Source organism: Perognathus longimembris, chromosome 3 (genome assembly GCF_023159225.1).
Source record: "Perognathus longimembris pacificus isolate PPM17 chromosome 3, ASM2315922v1, whole genome shotgun sequence".
Lineage (NCBI taxonomy): Eukaryota > Metazoa > Chordata > Mammalia > Rodentia > Heteromyidae > Perognathus > Perognathus longimembris.
The window spans coordinates 84,685,895-84,704,143 of record NC_063163.1 but is presented as its reverse complement, the minus strand read 5'-3'; the positions used below and the strand labels follow the sequence as shown (position 1 = coordinate 84,704,143).

The 18,249-nt window shown below is 60.6% G+C and overlaps 1 protein-coding gene across 2 annotated transcripts in view; it reads right to left on the bottom strand.

The window, feature by feature from the left end:
- Nucleotides 1-18,249, bottom strand: part of Rbm19 (RNA binding motif protein 19) — a 59,626-nt gene that overhangs the window by 3,978 nt on the left and 37,399 nt on the right. Inside the window, exons 22-25 of one of the 2 annotated variants that reach the window (XM_048342893.1) lie at nt 16,882-16,987; nt 10,648-10,766; nt 9,010-9,014; nt 3,393-3,490 (exon numbers count right to left, since the gene is read on the bottom strand). In XM_048342893.1, the coding sequence (XP_048198850.1) occupies nt 3,399-3,490; nt 9,010-9,014; nt 10,648-10,766; nt 16,882-16,987 (322 nt within the window). In that variant the 3' untranslated portion in view covers nt 3,393-3,398. Of the gene's footprint in view, nt 1-3,387; nt 3,491-9,009; nt 9,015-10,645; nt 10,767-16,881; nt 16,988-18,249 lie in introns of both variants that reach the window. The other variant, XM_048342894.1, reaches the window with a different exon arrangement.

Sequence of the window (18,249 nt, the reverse complement as noted above, 5' to 3'; positions counted from 1 at the left end):
AATTGAAGAACAGCAGAACAGCAAGGAGAGTGAGGCACAGTGAGGCATGCCTACAGTTCCTGCGGCATGGGAGACTGAGATAGGAGGATCATTTGAGCCCACCATTGGCAATAACAAAAAAGAGGGAGGGAGGAAGGAAGGAGGGAAAGAGGGAGGAGTCCCTGGTAGCACAGGCGGGCCTGCCGGGGCCAGGCATGTCCACAGAGGGTCTGGGAGGCCCTCATCTCAGTGGCTGGAGTAGTTCAGGGAGACCCATTATCAGAAAGTGAGTACACAGTCTTCTCTAGCCAATACCGCTGGGACAAGTGACTCCCTATGGGTGAAGCTCCGAGAGGCGTGGGCAGACCCCGGAAGACGTGGGCCCGTGTTCCATTTCCACAAGGTAACCAAAGGGTTAAATCATTTCCATTAAAATTTAAATTTCAGCAGCCGCTCGCTTGCTCATGCTCACTCTCCCTTCCCCGTCCTTTGACTGGCAACCATTTCATATTTCAATCTCGGCAGAACAAATTGAATTAGATGTTGAAACCCAGCTCGGCTCTGTTCACCAAAGCCTGCGCACCCGCGCCCAGCTAATCCTGTCCTGGGTGCTTGGAGCACAGTCAGTGGCTGCCTGGGCTGGCAGCCTGCTCTGCACCAGAGGTGCAGGGGGGAGGGGGGAAGGAGGGAGGCTGGGGTGGCGAGGCCAGGGGACAGGTGGGGCTGGAGGCCTGGCATTGGCTTCTGTCCTCACACCGGGTACCCGGCACAGAACAGATGCCCCTCGAGTGCCTGCTGGGTGAGTGGATGAACCAGTGAGGCCCTGGGCCTCTGGCTGTGTCCTCTCCTTCCCTCAGTGTGGCTCTGATCACCCTGGGAGAGGAGCAGATGCACACACCTCCCAGACTCAAGGGGAGCAGATGTACTTACCTCCCAGACTCAAGGTGAGTAGATGTACACATCTCCCAGAGTCAAGGGACCTGTGGTAGAACCTGAGCTTGCAGGTCTCATGACACAGTAAGGGACCACCTTGGGGTCCTAGCTCACGGGTGGATCACCGTGGTGGATCGCCGTGGTGGGGGCAGCTTGGGGTCCTAGCTCACAGCTGGATTGCCTGGGGTTGGGGCAGCTTGGGGTCCTAGCTCACAGCTGGATCGCCTGGGGTTGGGGCAGCTTGGGGTCCTAGCTCATGGGTGGATTGCCGCGGTGGGGGCAGCTTGGGGTCCTAGCTCATACCTGAATCGCCATGGTGGCAGGGGCAGCTTGGGGTCCTAGCCCACGGAGGATTGCCCGGGGTTTCTGGCCCTTCTTTCAGCTGCAGCTCTGTACACTGGCCTATCACCAGCCGCGGGGCCTGGCTGGGCCCTCAGAAAGGACAACTGCTGCTGAGAACATGGATCCAGCCCCCAGCCCACCCATGAAGGACCCACAGCTAGAAGGGCACAGGAGGCACAGCAATGCCTACCACAGTGAGCCTGCTTCGGCCTGGTCTGCCCTGGGCCGGCAGAAGGGCCCCCTCCAGCCCCCTCTCTGTCCCAGGGCCTCACCTCTGCCCCACACCTCTGCACATGGCCCCCGCTGGCCTGGGACACCCACCAGCCAAATCCTCATCTCCTTGGACCTGCACTGAGGACCGTCCCCCCCCAGACCCCAAGGCCCCATGCTGGCCACTGAAGTTACTAATAATAACCACCATTTAATCAGTGTTTGCATATTGACAGAGTCTGCTGGGTGCCGTCCACCCACAATCTTCCAACACTGATCTTCGGTCATTTAAGGAAATCCTGGGAGGCCGGGTGCCGGTGGCTCACGCCTGCCATTCTACTCAGGAGGCTGAGATCTGAGAATCTTGGTTCAAAGCCAGCCCAGGCAGTGAAGTTCATGAAACTCTTTAACCAGCAAAAAACGAAGTGGCACTGTGGCTTGAAGTGGTAGAGTACTAGCCTTGAATAAAACAAAAACAGAAACTATACTTCAGGGACAGCACTCTGGTCCTGTGTTCAAGCCCCAGGACTGGCATGTGTGTGCACACAATCCTAGGAGAATTCCAGTGTCTATTTACCAACCTGGAGAGGGAGCTCAGAGGTGGAGACGCTGCCAACCTGCAGACCCCATTGTTCCTGTGCCCACCTGCTCTGCCCCCGAGCACTGACCACCCAGACGCCACCCTCGACTCAGTTGCCCTTGGTCCCTCAGGTCACAATGGGACTCCGCTCCTGCCACCTCCCCCCCCCCCCCATATCCTTGCTGTACCCACTGGACCAGGTCTCCTGTGATGGATTCTGGGAACTAGCGAGGTCAGAAACAAGCCTGGTGGGCTTTGTCTTCTGTCCCCGAATGCCAGAGGTGAGCCGGGCCTGGGAAGGCTGGCCTGCCACACAGGAAGCGGTGCTCTATGGCTTGGCACGGGATCTAGGCCACTCCCCAAACCAGGCAAGGACTGGAGCCTTTCCCTACAGAAACGTAGCATGCACCAAGTTTACGCTCAAAGGTGGGAGAACCCTACCTAGAGACCCAAGTTCAGAAGTGAGCAGAGATGCCACTCTCGGGGTTCACTTGCATCTCTGGCTTAACACCAGCACCACCCAGCTTCACACAGACCCCCTGTGCTGAGGAACTGGCTGAGGCGGCCCCTCCCCCGCCTCCCCCTCCCTAGAGGTGCTGGGACCGGGCTGAAGGGTGGCCACGCCCACTGGGTCTTCCCTGCCATTGCCCCTCCAGCTGAGGCTCTCACTGGGCCCCCGTGGGGAGGGCTACAGCGTGGCACCATGTCCGAAGGAGCTCCTGACCGTGTGTGGCAACCGTTGCTGCCGACACAGCCCAACTGGAAGCCGGTGTCTGCACTCAGATTCGAGTTGTGAAGAGGATGGTGGAGCCCTCCCGCTCCGCCGTGGTGTGCAGCCTCTGGCTGACTGCATGTAGAGGGGGTGCGGAAAGGCAAGGATCAGCTACCCAGTCCAGTTCATGCTCAGGATGTGGTCTGTCCACACCTGACTTTGCCTGGTGGATTGCCACGTTTCTCCCCTAAACCTCAGCCATTGGGAACCAGCAAGCGGGGGGGGGGGGGGGGGAGGGAACGACTGAGCTTGAGGTGCAGTTTCCACCCTGACCTCTGATCTCCTTCCTGACACCAGGCAGCTCATGGCTGGGCCCCCCGGGGCAACATCTTGGACCCTCACACCCCACTTTCCTCAGTAGGCGTCCCCTGAGGGTGGCAGGGCAGGGGGAGGAAAGCCTGGGCCCCTGGGGCCTTCTGCCTGGCACAGTGCAGGGGTAAGGCTGGTGGCTCCTGGAACACATCACCAGCAAGGCACGGGAGGCCATGGGCACTAAGGCCCTTGTTCCCCCTGATCTTGCACCAGGGGTGCAGCTGCCCCCCCCCCCCCCCCATGGCCCTGACACGTACCTGAGGCCGCTGTTCACAGCGGAAGGGCCTGCTCCTCGGGCTCGCTGTCCTCCAGCTGCTCCAGGATCCCGTCCAGCACTGCAGAGCGTTTTTTCTTCGGGGGCTCTGTGAGAGCCCAGATGGTAAGAGAGGAGAAAGGAACAGCGAGAGGGTGGGAGAGGGAAGGGGAAGAGAGCAGAGATGGGGGTGGGGAGGGAGAGAAATATTAGTCTCCAGTTTCTCACCACGGGTGCTGCTGCCTCCTGTTTCACCCCACGGAGTGAGCGATCTCCCCAGGACCAGTGGCTAGGCCCAGCTGGGCAAAGGTTGGGGAAATGAGGGTAGACACCACACCTGTTTCCTTGGAGATCTCAGACCAAGGGCACAGTGAATGGCTGCAAACAGCAGGTGCTCAATACATGTGTGCACAGATGCAAAGCCCAGGGGACCCACAGGAGGCAGCGAGGCATGAAGATGATTCCAGGGTCCAGAGCAGAGCCCAACACTAACCCCAGAACTCAGGACAGGAGAATGAAGGTAGGGCCATGGCACAGCTAAAGGCCCCCGAGACACTGCCTGACTGGGGAAACTGAGGCCCAGGGTGGGGGGGGGGGGAAGAGGCAGACAGCTCCTATGCAGCATCCCAGCGAGGTGCCATGTGGATAAGGTGCCTGGCAGAGGGCTTGCCCAAGGCGCTTGCCAGCACGTTGTCTGGAGGGTCCTGCACAGAGGGGCTGTGGTCAGTCAGAGGCCAGGGCGGAGCCCCAGATCTGCCGGCTGGTCCAGTCCAGGTGAAGGCAGACAGGCCTGGCTACAGGGCTTCAGCAGCGGTGGGCCCCTGGGTGGGACGCAGCCATTCTGATTTTGCTGTCTGTAAAATGGGAGGGGCTGGCAGGGGCGCTGGCTGATAGGGGTGTCTTTATTTCCTATGAACCCCAACCAACGTTAACTGTGGTCAGGAGCAGAGCAAGAAGCCTGGATCTGAATCCAGGTCCACCCTGACCAGCCGTGCACCTACAAGGCCCCTTTGTGCCAGCTGCCTCATCCTCACGGGGCACAGGGACACCCCGGGCCACCTGACCAGGCTGGGTGATGTCCCCTTTACCATGGTGGCTGATACACAGGGTGCTGGATGCCCAGGTTGCTGTGCCACGCAGGCATGCATGAGGCTAGGTGGCTCGAGCTCCATGGGTGCCATGCTCCCTACCTTTGTAGGATTGAGAGTAGGGGTGCATGGGACACTGAGGGCAGTTCTCTGCCCTCTGCCGGGGAGCTGTGGAAATCAACGAGGTGGAGGACAGGCGGGGCATGCGCGCTGCCTCCGCCCCTGTGCCTGACTCAAGCCCACGGGTGCCAGGGTTCAGATGGGAACCCCAACCGTGCATCCCCCAGGATGTACCGGGTCCTCAGCGCCCCCCCCTCCCCTGGCCAGGCAAGTAACACCCTGTCACTCAGGAGCAGCTGCTGAGTATCCAGCCCCCCACAAACAGCATCTTCACTACACAAACATAATACACAACCAGAGAAAGGTGGAAAACAAACCCAACTCGGTGCGTTTCTCCCGCATCACAGCTGCACCCAAAGATAAACAACAAGTGACTGTCACCAAACACCAACACCCGAGAAATTAACTTGACAAAAAGCTCAGCCAGCCCCCAGCAGCCCCCCAGCCCTGCCCCCTCCCCCTCCCTCGAAACACCATTTCTGCATTTCTGGAGTTTCTACCTAATGATTTTATTTTTCAATTAATTCCTTGACAGAATGCCAGCCTGTGTCTCGTGTCTCATCTCTCTCTCCCGTGGCTGGCGCTTGTCGCCCGGTGTGCAAGGCACACAAGGCGGTAGCGACGGGGAGGCGCGGGCGGGCGGGGGCTGGGCTGTAGAGGACAAGAGAAAGAGCTTTGTGGGGTTTTGTCGTGGAGCCTGGGAGGAGAGAGAATGAGACAGCAGGGAGGGCAAGAGCTGCACCGAGAGGGTGAGGCTGGGGGACCCAGGCCAAGCCGCTTCACCTCTGTGAGCCCGCTTTCTGCAGTTGGTGGGCTGATCCCACCCTAGGATGTGCCTAAAACCCCAGCACCGGGGGAGGCTGAGGCAGGAAGAGCACGAGCCAGGGATCTGAGGCCAGCCTGAGCAATGTGACTCTAGGCAAAACCTTCACGACGGCGCCCAGCAACAGCAAGCACCTCCCCCTGCCCCCCCCCGCCCCCGTCCCTCACTTCCATGAAACAGGGCAGCAACGCCAGCCTGGGCATGTGTACCACCTGCCAGTGCCAGCTCTGGGGCAGGGAGGGGTCAGCTCGGGGATGCCCCACCACAACGAGGGGGGATGGGCCAGTGTAGATGCATCCCAAGGTGTCCCCCTGCCCCCCCTACAGTGGGGTCTGCTCAATGAGGCCCCACCCTCCCTTCCACTTCCTGAGATGGGGGGCTTGGTGCTCCAGAGGACTGAGTGGGGCAGTGTCCAACCCCTTCACACATGTGGACCCCGCTTTTCATGAGATGCCGCAGGATCTGCACCCCAGTTGTTACTGAGGTGAGAGGCCCCTCCCCATAGTGTGTGCCTGGAGCCTGGAAAGCCTCGTGGGGGCTTCTGTTGAGTTGGCTCTGCGTAAGGGCTTGGTGTGCAATGGGGTCTGTGCCGGGCCTGTCTGAGGGCACGGGAGTCAGGGTGGCTGCAGGGAGGCTGTGGCCTGCAGTCACTCTGTATCAAGCCTTGGCTTTAGTCAGTTCTCAGACAGGGCTCCTGTTTTGGGCAGGGCTGGCCTGGACTGCCATCTTCCCAGGAAAGGTTACAGGCATGTGCGACCATACCTGGCCCCATACCTGGCCCCACACCTGGTTTTTATTTTCCTGTTCAGATCTTCCAAAAAGCAAAATACTGATTACGTCAAACGTTTCTGTAGTCACATCTTGTGGGCAAAATACAGACGTCAGTGGTGGATGGCTTGCCAGTGTGGCGTCCGATCTATCGTCTCCCCGCTCAGTCCACGGAATCCCACTGGGTCCACATGTGGTTGTAACAGACCCAGTCTGTTTTCTGTGGCTTTCTGCCCGCCACCCCCCACTGCTGACCACACTCTGGAGGGAGCCCGCCCTCTGGCTGGCTGCATCCCCTGCCCTCTGGCTGGGTCCCAGGCCTCCTGGCCCTCGTCCAATCGTGGCCTGGCCCCAGCCCCTCCCACAGCGCCAAGTTCCCCCCTGTCAGTTTAATTCCGTGATCGATGAGGAGGAGCGGGGCGATGGCCCGGCACAGCTGGCTTCCCGTTAGCCCTGGCGGGGCTTCCCGGCCTCAGCGCGCCGGCTGAGTGAAATGTTTGCGGAAGGCAGGGAACACAAGTCAATAACAATTTCTCTGGATTGGAAGTAAGTACCTTCTCGCACGCGCACACGCGGACAGCCGCTCCCGGGGGAGGCCCCGTGCGGGGAGGACCGAGACCAAGGGCTCGGAAACACTCACCAAGTGCCACTGGGGGAGCCTCTGTCGTGGGGGCGGCGGGAAGTGGGGCTCTCTGAAGGACCTCCCTACCCACGCCTCTGCAGCCTGGCCCCAAAGAATCTCATATTGATTCTCCTGTTCTGCAGTGGCTGGGGGTGGGGGGGCAAGGAGGTGGACAGCCCATGCTTTTCTGTTGAGATGGGTCCCGAGCTGGGCTGGACGTCCACCTTGAGCCTCCTGATCTGGGAGTAGCCAGTATTATGGGGCTTGAGCCACTGCCTGCTGCCCAACGTGTCTTTACATGCTTAAAACCCGAGACGTGGTCTGCTATAAGCTCGGGTGTCCTCAAACGTGCAACTCTCCTGCCTCAGCTTCTCTAGAAGGGATTATGGGTGTGCACTACACACTCACCCCTTCTTCCCAAGTCAGCAGGGCTTCCGGGCATAAGGCATTTGGCTGGCAGCATCTTGTCAATGATAGAGTGGGCATGGTGGCCGGCCTTGCTGAGCCCAGGGCCCCTCGGGATGGGAAGACGATTGTGCAAGGCTTGGCACATTCTAGATGCTTGGTGAACACTGGCCACCCTGAGGACAGTGTTAACCAGGGTCTTAGTGGTACTCACTTACCTCCCCCAAAAGCCACCAAGTCCCCTCTGTGCCCAGGGCCAGGCCAACCAGGCCCTTGGGTCAAGCAGGTGGGCAGAGGAACGTAATGTGGTCTGTGAGCCGTGGGTAAGCTGCCCAGAGAGAGGTGGCACCCCCGACCCTTGGGCTGAGGAGGCCCGGGGGGGGGGTGTGGGGAGCCCAGCGGTCAGCCTCCTTCCCTGCAGGCCAGCAGTGTTGGGGCAGGAGCGCGCTCTGTGGGCCTTGCTCTCCGTCTCTACCCCTGCGGCCCGGCCTGGCCCTATGGTGGGCGGGAGAAGGCGCTGCCAGCCACTTGCCATGCTGGTCATGCCTGCACTCCCGGCTCTGGAGGTGAAAGGTAACCGTCGCTAACCACAGCCCGTCAGGCCCGCTCAGCTGGAATAAGACAACGCAAGGAGGCAGAGACATGCTCCCGGCCAAATAAAAGCCTGTTTGCCTGGCCTCCCTGGCGGTGAGCGCTTAAGACCGAGGGCTTGGCGGCCGATTTCTTCCGTGCCATTATGTGCTCTCGGCTGCTTGCGGGGACCGTGGCCTGCAGGGCCCTGAAAGCCCGGCGGTGCTGCGACCCCGCTGGGCTGTAACACGCTCAGGAAGAAAGGGACGCAGCCAGCAGCAGACTTCCCTCTCTCTCCCCTCCTCGCTCTCTTTTCACATGCCACAGGCGAGGCGCTGAACAACAGCGCTCCACGGGCTGCAGATGAGAAATGTGATTCTTGGCCAGGGACAGGAGGGGAGGCAGTGGAGGGCAGGGCAGGGGAGGATGGGAAGGTGAGGCCATCCTGGGAGATGGCCTGCCTGGAGTCTCCCTTCCCAAAGCACCTGTGCGGCTATCTAGGTCTTGGCCAACTCCAGGCAACTTCTACGACTTCTGGTGTCGGAGAGCGATGGCGTCCCTGCTTCTGCAGGCCGCGCTGGGGCTGAGCCAGGGTGCAAAACAAGCTTCCTCAGCCAGGAGGGGCCACGAGTTCTGGAGGGCTCAGCACCAGGCCCTTTCCTCTGCCCAGAGTGCACCTGTCCTCAGCTGGGCTGGACGGCAGGCAGGAGGGTGGATGGGGCATCGGGTGTGTGGGTGCTGATGGCATGAGCTGGGCACTATCTCCTTTGAGCCCAGAGAGCCACCCATCAGCGACACGGACCCCCCTATATCTACCATCCAGAGAACGAAGTGGAGACTTCCCAAGGTCACAGACAGGAGGGGCTAAACTGCCTGGGGCGGCTGGGCAGTTTGGCTGGAGGCCCAGGACTGAATCTCAATTCTGCCAGAAGTTGCTGGCTGCCTCTGAACAAGTTACTTGCCCTCTCTGTGCCTCTGCTTCGTGACATGCTAAGCAGGGTAACGGTCTTGGTGTGGCAGGACTAAGACTTGTCCGAGTCCATGGGTGGTGCGGCTGTCATGGTAACTAGTATGATTCAACTTTACCCCAGCTCCTCAGGGACTCTGGGGGCACGAGGCTGGTCCCAGGGGCTTCCAGTGCCCATGACCCCTTCCAAGGGTGCAGGTGAGCTCAGGATGAACCTCAGAACTCGGCTGGTGAATCTAGGCTTCATCTGTGGCCAAAGACCCACCGTGGGCTGGCAGGATCCAGCCGTGCCCTGGCCCTGCCACCCCCGAACCCCGATCCTGGAGATTTGCTCTCAGAACCTAGCAGCACCAGTGAGCTCGCTGCCTGGCCCTGCCTGGGGACCGGCTAGGACGTCACCTTTCATTTTGTGGTCCTCTCTCCAGGAAGCCTTTGCCGGGCAGCTTCTGCCTCTGATTGGAGGACATAGTACCTTCCTGGCATAGCTCGAGGCGCAGGCTGGGACTGGGCACGGAGCCCGCCTGCCCTGGGGGGGCTGCCAGGGCCCTGGGCACTACCAACAATGCAGATTTCAACACAAATGAGCTGGGCATTTTTCCCCACAAGGAAAGGGCACAGAGGGGAGAAAGGCCCAGGCAGGGAGCAGGGGCACAGGGCCAGTGGCCCATTGTGAACATTTAGGACGGCTGGGCACCTCCAGACAAAGGCGGGTGGCTAGGGTCAGCCCTGTGGTGTGCCCGGAGCTGGTTCTGCGCAGCTTTCCCGATGCCAGTGGTCCCCCCACCTAAGACCAGAGCATAGCTTCACCTGCCCCGGTCCCTGCCCCTGCCCCTGGGGTGTGTGCCCCAGCTGTCAGGAACCATCGCTGGTGGGATGAGCTCACCCGCCCCATCTCGAGGCTGGCTGAGACGTGGCCATCTCGCCTGTGAGTACCCCAGCATCTGCCCGCGTGGCTGTGGAACCTCAGACGCTGTGGCAGTGCCTCTGCTGAGCCTTTCCACGGGGGTGACAACAAGGCTGTCTCTGAGCTCAATGTATTGAAGGCCTCCCCTGTGCCGGCACAGGTACAAGTGCTGAGCCCACACTCTCCAAGACCCTGGGCGGGGGGCCCCCGCCTCCACTCCAGGGAAAACCTTTACACAAACATTTGCCGACGGGTGCATTTGGGTCTGTCAATGCCTGTCGATGGTGCAGGCAGGTCCTGTCTACACATCAGCATTTGGGGAGTTATTGAGTTGTGTGTCTGCAGCCGCACAGGGGACCTAAAGGCAGGCCGATCTCAGACAAAGACGCCCAGATCACAGGCAGGATCATGGGGGAGAGGAAATGACGAAGGGGAGGGTGGGCAGACAGAGCAGCGGCTAACACCTGGGCAGGCCTCCTGGAGGAGGTGTGTGGGGCGTTTATCAGACTAAGCCAGCCCGTACTGGAGAGACAGCCCTGCTAGACACAGTGTCCTGCTGGGAGGGGGCAAGGTGGGGAGGAAGGTGTGCGAGGGGACGGGGGACACACTCGCAGCCAGGTGGCTGTCACTGAGCCCAGGCCCACAGTGGGCAAATGTGGCAGCTGCTCTGGCTGAGTGCAGGGATGGCATTGAGGCAGTGTGTATGTGTGTGGGGAGGGGCGTGGAGTGGAGATGGGGTTTGAGGTCATGTACCCCTTGCAACGCACGGCCAACAGCACCTTGGGACTCAGGGAATGGAACCTGCAACGTGGCCCAAGGACGGCCACACGGTCAGGGCAGGGCCCATGCCCTGGTCTGAGCAGGAAGGAGCTGGGATAAATGCCTACCCAGCCTCCTGCCTGGCACTATGCCCCCTGGCCAGGGATGGGGGACTCGGCTGTCCTGGGGCGCAGACTGGGGGGCACCGGGGGTGGGGCAGGGCCCCAGGCACACTCACCATGGTAGCGCTCGGCCGTCTTCCGCCGGAGGGCCTGCACGCTCACCTCGGAGTCTGCCCACTCCAGCACCAGCCTCCGGCCGTACAGGTGAGTGCTGTGACACAGGGCGTGGAAGGCTCTCTGTCAGGGGACAAGAAATGCAGCCTGTGAGCGACTCAGAACCGGGGGCCCCCATGCTGCCCTCCTTTTGCCTGCTGGTGTCTCAGAACCACAGCTTGACCTTGGCCCAGAGGACTCTGGTTATCTGTCTAACTTAGGGGCCACTGTGTGTCCAGGGAGAGAGCTCCCAGTGGTCCACAGACACTCTGTCCACCCCAGGGGTCAGGGCCTGCACACCCCACATGACAACATGATAGTGTCCGTGCAGGGTGACCCCGTGAGCTGGGCGCACTTCCCACCCAGCTGTCAGTGGCTATGGCCCTGTGAGAGCCTGGCTCTTTCTGGCCGTCAGGTGACAAGTGTGAGGTCCCTCACTGCCACGTGTCACGCTCCCTCGTTGCTCCTGGTGGTGTGGGCCGCACGGTTCTTCAATCCTCCCATCTGCCCCTACCGTCCTGTCTCCTGTCTCAGGCTGACTCTGCAGCCCGCCCTCCACTTGGGTCTGGGTCCCACCTTGCGGTTTTTCCACACCACTGATGTGGGATCCCTTCCTGCCACAGCTGTGCCCTAAAGCGCGAGACACCGCTTTCCAGCGCATCCGCAGCTGCGTGGCCCACCAGCACGGTCACCCCAAGACAAACGTGCAACCTGGCCACGGCCCCCACCCCCCAGAGCCCAGCTGTCCCTCCTCTGTCACACTGGATGTCTCATGAGCGGACCTAGATAGTACCAGCCAATTCCTTAAGACTCGGCCAGCTCTGAGGCTACCCAGGCCTGCCCTTGAGCTCCCAGAGCTTCAGATGCTGACTGCGTTTGCAAACAGCTGTGGCAGTGTTAAGATGAGGCCGCACCCATCAGAATGGACGCACATGCCGACGGGGAAGGGAGGGCCACAAGTCAAGGGACTAAGGTCTGCTGGCCCCTTCCTGAGCCGGAGGACAAATTTCGCCCAAGGAACAACCTCATGTGCCACCCCGCTCTGGGCCTGCCTGGGCCTCTGGAAGTGGCAAGTAACACGTTCTTGTGCCAGTCGCCCAGTGAGGGGCTTTGTGAAGGAGGCTGGGAAGCGACCTTGGGCCAGGCCTGCCTGGGAGAAGTGCCGGACGTGGGGCTCATGCCCAGGCAGAGAAGCTGTGGCACTTCTTCAAGAAAAAGATCTGAGGAGTGGGAGGAATATTTCTACAAACCAGACATGTCTCAAATTGGGGGTGTCTATCCTCTCTTCCATGCTTGCAAAGGACCAGGTGCTCAAACTTTTTCTTTTCGCGTCTTTTTTTTTTTTTTAACTTTAATTTAAAAACCTCCTTCTGACTGCCAGCAGAGCCCCTGTGCATTTTTTTTTCCAGGCAGATATAAAAATGCATCTGGACCCCGAGCCGAAATGGCCCATTCCGAGCTCTAAAGCGCTCTCGCTCAGCTGGCGAGGCAGGGAGGGGGCGGGCGGGGGAGCCAGGAGAGGGGCTGGTGGGGAGCCTGGCATGGCCAATACTCCAGCCGGGCGCAGGGTCCCCCAGGAGCTGCTTCCCAGGGGGCGTGTAAGGCAAGACATGGCATCTGGTGGCTGCTCGATCTCAACGTGGAGGGAGGCCTGGGCAGGAAACCCACTGATGGAAACCACTCTCCCCTTCCTGTGCTTCAGCAAGCCTCTCTGCGCGCATGCGTCTGTTCATTGTAGACGGCCCTAAAGACTCCTTCTGCCTCTCTGCAGAGGCCTTTCATGGTCAGAGGCAGGGTTCCCTGTTGCACCACAAGCTGTGTGGTCTTAGGAGAGCTGCGTGTGGTCTCTGAGCAGAAACCAGGAGGATTTGGTGAGCTGTTCAGTCTCAAAGCTTACCCAGCCTGGTGTGTGAGCCGACTCGATGGGGCCTGCTGCCACTACCTGCGCCCGCCCCCAGTGACTGTGCCAGGCAGGAGGAACAACGGCAGGGTTCACATAAAAGCTCTTTTATGTTTGCACCAAGAACAAGGTACGTGGCTTTCCCCAAAATAGCAGAATTACCCCTCCCAGGCCGGTTAACAGGGTTAACCCAGGCCATGGGTTAACAGGGACTCAGGCTGCCCACCCAAAGCCCATAGCCTCAATGGCTGGGGACGTGGCAGCTGCAGAGAGCTATGGCAGGCCGGGTGAGGACAGCTAAGATTGGTTTTGGACCATCTAGAGTAATTGCATTTCATTAGAAGGGCGGGAGGAGAGCTCCCTGCATGTGAGGCACTATGGGGGATAGGAGGGGGGCCCAGCCTGGCTGGGGGGCCTGGGGGAGCCTCGGGACCCATGCCTGGTGCAGGGGCGGCTCCGGGCACAGCAGAAGAGCACAGCTCTCTCCCATCTAGCTTCCTTGCTCAGTGCGGGCAGGCCTGGTTTCAGCTACAGCAGCCCTGGGCCTCGTCCAGGTCAGGGGCACCCCAGGCCCTTTGCCCCCTCCCCCTTCCCGCAACCAACACTGGGGGTGTGTGCGTCCTGTGGCTCTGCCGTGCAATGGGGGGGCTGGCTGAGTCCCTCAGCCCCATGCATCACTTCTCTATGTCTCACTGGAACCAGTAGGATGGAAGCCTGGGCCTTGGCCGGGCAGGTGGGTGCTAGACTCCAGGCAGCGCCTTGCCGGGCCCCGATCTGTGTGTTCCCTCCAAGCTTCAGGGCTCCCCTTCCACCTGGGACTTTGGTTCCACTGTCTGCAGATCCTGAGCCCTTGAGCTCTGATGCCATCCATGGCATGGGCGTAGGGGTGTTGGCCTCCCGCATCCTTGCCTGAACTTCCCCGAGGAAGTTGCTGAGGCGGTGCAGCTGGGCCTGGTGGCCATCTTTCAGGGTGAAGGTGCTGAAAGGTTGCCAGCACAGTGCTGGGGCTGACCTTTCCACAGTCTTGGGGGAGACAGACCTCTAGGTGACACGAGGCCACTCTGTGCCTCTGGCGAGGCTCCTGTCCCAAGGGGCTGTGAAGAGCTGCCTGGAGCCCCCTGGGGAGGCCGTCCTACCCTCCAGCTCACCCCAAACCACTTGTGCCTGGGGACCTGGGACCAGCGGGTCCTCAGCCAGCCAGGAAGCCCGCGTGTGCCGACTGGCACCCTCGGAGCACTGGCATGAACTGTGTGATGAGCCAGGAGTTCTAGGACAGGGTCTGCCTCATGACCCTCCCCACACCGGCAGTTCCTGCACTCTGGGTCCTGTCACTCGAGTCCCATGGGTGACGCCTCTTGGGTCGCCTTGTCAGCTGCGACTGGCTTGGGCTGGGTTGGAGAGCTGCCCACCAGGCTGGCACTTGTGCTGGTGTAAGCCAAGCTCCCGGGTAACACGAGAGTGACCCCTGGGTCCCCTTGGGAACATGCTTCCTGCACAAACACCCACAGACCCATTTCCCAGCCTTGGTGTCCAAACTGTGTGCCACTTGTTCCCGTGGTCCTCAGGGACCACAGAAGGCAGTCGCTGCGTGACGCTGCGTGACCCTGTGTGACGCTGCGTGCTCATAGCCACCGGGGAATGAGGTGCCAGGGGCTGGGCAGGCTGCCAAGGTGCCAGTCAAGTGACCTGGCACTCTGGAATGGTGCAGGAAACCTGGCCCTGTGGATCCGGTGCCCGTGGCCATCACCAGAGCTCTAGGAGGACTGAGACACGCTAGTGCTGTGAATGAGCGGAGGACTCTCCCCCGGAGCGTGATTCTACCTATAACTCCCTAATGCCCGACAGAGGCATCTGAGCCCGGTCCCTTTGCCCTCCGGCGGCTTCTGTGCACAGAGCTGTCTGCAGGGCTGCAGTCGGCAGAGATGCTCGCCCCTAAGGAGTAAGTGCCGGGCAGCACTGCTCCTGTGAGTGGCTGGTACTGAGTCTAGATCCTTAGCCCAACCAATGTGTTGGCTGAGCCCGAGTCCCTGCCTTGAAATGGGAACTCAGGATCCAAACACATTTTTCTTTCCCCCTTGGGCTGTGATGAGAAGACCCGTCTCACACGGCAGGCACAGCACAGAGACCCTTCCGTGTATCTGCTGGGAACTGGGGTGAGGAGGCAGATGCCCGTTGCCACCTGAACCCCCCGCTCCCCCGTTCCCCGCAGTGCACCTTCCTGGTAGACTGGGGTGAGAACATCCTCGGGGTGCAATGCGAACCCTTGCCCCCAGCACATGGCATCGCCAGAACGAGTGGGCTTGGGCACAGAGCCCACCCAGCATGGTGGGGAGGTGAGAAATGAGAGGAGACGCCGACTGGAGACCCCACAATTAAACCACAGTGGAGAAGCTCTGCCTGCCAACGCCAGCCGCCATGGCGTCTCCCCACTGCCGGCTCCCCCCAAGTGTTTATTTAAGCCAACACATTGCTCTGCTAATTGGATAACATTCCATGTGAAAATAGACCTTTTAAAACAACAGCAGCGATGGCAAATAAAAACAGCTGCAACTGCGGAAAGTACCCAGGCAGGGCGGGCTGGGGAAGGGGAAGGGAGTGAAAGGCGTCGTGCATGGGGGTGGGGAGTTAATATGCTCGTTTCTGGGTGGCCTGTCTTTTCTTTGTGTCCTCACCTGTGTGGCCCTTTCTAGAACCCACCTAGCCAGCCCAGGCTGGGCAAAGACTGGAGCAGGCAGCTTTAGGTGCAATCCCAGTGTTGCCTGGACACCGCTTGGTGGAGGGCTGGGTGAGCCGGCCCAGGCAAGAGGCTGCACCCTGGCTGCTCCCACCAGCTGCTTTTGGGGATCCTCCCATGTGACCCCCGCTGGTGGAGACTGAGATGGATGGGAAGTGGAGGGTGGATACTCTACTCAAGGGAGAAACCAGGCTCTTCCCAGCTCTGCAGGGGCGGCTGGAGCAAGGGACCTCCGTCATGCCAGGGACAGTTCTCCTCAGCTCAGAGTGCTCTTTCCCGAGACAGTAAGGAGGCCCAGAGCTGTGCATGGCTCCGGTCACGCAGACAGCCCCGCCCAGGGCCAGGCCCCATCTCCTTCCTCCTCCTACTCAGTGCCTGGTCATCACACCTGGAGACTCAGATAACAGAGCTCACAGCGAGACTGACATTTACTGCTGGGGACACCGGGCGCTGATAAAACGTCCTACGCTGGCAGAATTTGCCAGCTCATCGATCCAGTGTCCCGTAAGCAGGGCTCCGGTCACCACTGCCTGTGGTGAGAGCGGATGACCCAGACCCAGACCCAGACCCTCCCCCGGCTTAGTGAGGCTTCCCGGTGCAAGCCCGGGGCCGGGGCACGAAGGGTCCAGGGAGGGAGACTCCAAGCAGTGTCCCTCCTGATCACGGGCAACCCCAGCAGGGGGTGGGGGCAAGCCCGTGCTGAGCCTGGGTCCTGGGGCCTTCCTTCTTCAGTCTGGAGTATGAATGTGACCCCAAGGGGGTCTGACAGACCACAGTCCCTAGGGCTATGCCAGGTGGTCTCATGGAGAAAGAACGAGAACTCAGGACCCATGCTTAAGGCAGGTACAGGTGGCGGGGGAGGGTCCATGAGGACCTGGCAGGATCCCAACCCAAAAGCCGGGCAGACGTTTGGGGAGCTGGGGTATAGGAGGGTGGCCCAGTGTGGGTCCCTCTCAGCGTTAAGGCCTCCCGGCCCTTCCCCTGCTTCCACTCAGCCTCTACTCTTCTCCTCCCTCACACCTGAGGCTGTCTGGCTTACAGTCTGTGCATCACCAACCTGCCCTGCCATTGCTTCATAAGACATACTGCCCAGCTCGGCACCTCACCAGGACTGCAGGACAAAACAGGCCTGCTAGCTCTCCACAGATGCAGCGTCACTCTCAGGGGCGCAGGAGCCCGGGGAGGACCCCGAGGGGTTGACTATGCCCCACGCAGCCTCTCCACGCGTGCCGCACACAGTGTCCAGACCCCCGGGCCAAGGGGAGCTGGCCTTAAAGGGACCTGCGATGTGGCAGTAAGGGCACAGCCACCAGGCACCAGGCGCTCACCATGGGCCTGGAGCTTTCCAGACATGGGACACCAGGTGGCAGGAGCTCCTGTGTGTATAGAGGAGAGGGCACGCATGCGCGTGCGCGCACACACACACACACGCATGCAGTCCAGTGAGGGGCTGGGTTGTGCACATCAGCATGGCATCAGGGAGAGGAGAGAAGCTGTCATAGTTCTCTGCTGAGCGCCCCCCTCTTGTGAAGGGCCCCCTGCAGGGGGGGCGGGTGGCACCTTACCTTGGCATCCTGCTTGGTGAGGAAGTCCACAAAGCCAAACCCTCTGTGTGCACCAGTCCCCGCCATCTTCTTCGGCAGGCGGACCGTCTTCAGCTCCCCAAAGGTGCTGGAAACAAACGAAAGGCAGACACAGGATCAGAACTGAGGGTTGCGCAGGCCGGGGTGGTGGCGGGAGCCATCCACACGCGCTTACACGCACCCCCATAGCACACACGTGTGGCTCCCACACCTGCATGCGCTCCTCTGCAGAGGGAGGGGAACCATAATGGAGCTTTCGGTGCTTCTCAGAAGCTGGGGGAACCTGAGCTCCCTTCTCCTGTGGGGTGACCCCTGGCTGTACCCCACCAAGGGCCTGCTCATGGGATCAGTGCCCCGCCCCCCCCCAATTCTGAACTGGATTCACGGGCACCCCACGCTGGGCGGGCCTGGCAGGTGCCCTGGAGGCTGAAGCTCGTCCCTCTACGCCCAGCAACCCCTCTCCGGAGCTTTCCCTTTGATGTCTGCTAAGCCAAAGCCAGGGAAAGTTCTGGAGGAGAGGCCAGGGGCTCCTTAGAGGAATCAAACAGGTAAACACAGCCTTGGGGCTGCCCCCTCCTCTCTGCAGAGCTAAACCATCCACAGATTCTGGCACAAAAGGCTTGGGCTCTCTCAGGATCTCACTACCCGCCCCGATCACTTCCTAATGTCCATTTATCAAATCCATACGCCCAGATTGCTGCCAATAAATATTTAATGTGCATAGCATCTGAAGAGAGGTATTATTTTATTTGAAAATCTACACGCACTCATGGCCACCCGACACATACATACACACCCCCCCGCTGGTGTAGGAGGCCCTGGGCCGCAGACTGATGGGGTAAGAAACACAGCAAAGGCCACACGCTCTTGTGAAATGATATAAGCTAAATCCAAGACGTTAACCCGCGGCCCCGCCGGCATGACCAGGCATCTGCCAGCCCCATTTCCAAAGGCAGGACGGTGTGTAAATGCAGCATTATGAATCCTCAAAATGAACCTGCACGCCTCCTCTGGCTCGGCAGTCGTCCCCGCGCCCCCTCTGTGCTGCGTGCTTGGATGGCAGGGCCTGCCTCCCAGGGAGGGGACGAACTGCGTGGAAGCGGCCGGCCGGCTCCCCGTGGTGAGGTGAGGTAGCTTCCGGACCATTTGGAGGGGCCTGGCCTGGGGACCGGGAGGCAGGGCAGGCAGGTGGGGTGCGAGGGAGGATGGAGTGCAGCTCACAAAACCTGCTCTATGCTGCCACCTACAGGCCAACCTGGCCCCTGACACACAGGGACTCGGTCCCTGCGCTGATCAATCCCCACCCAGGTCCCGGCCACAGTGGGACTGGGATACACAGACCTGCTCTTT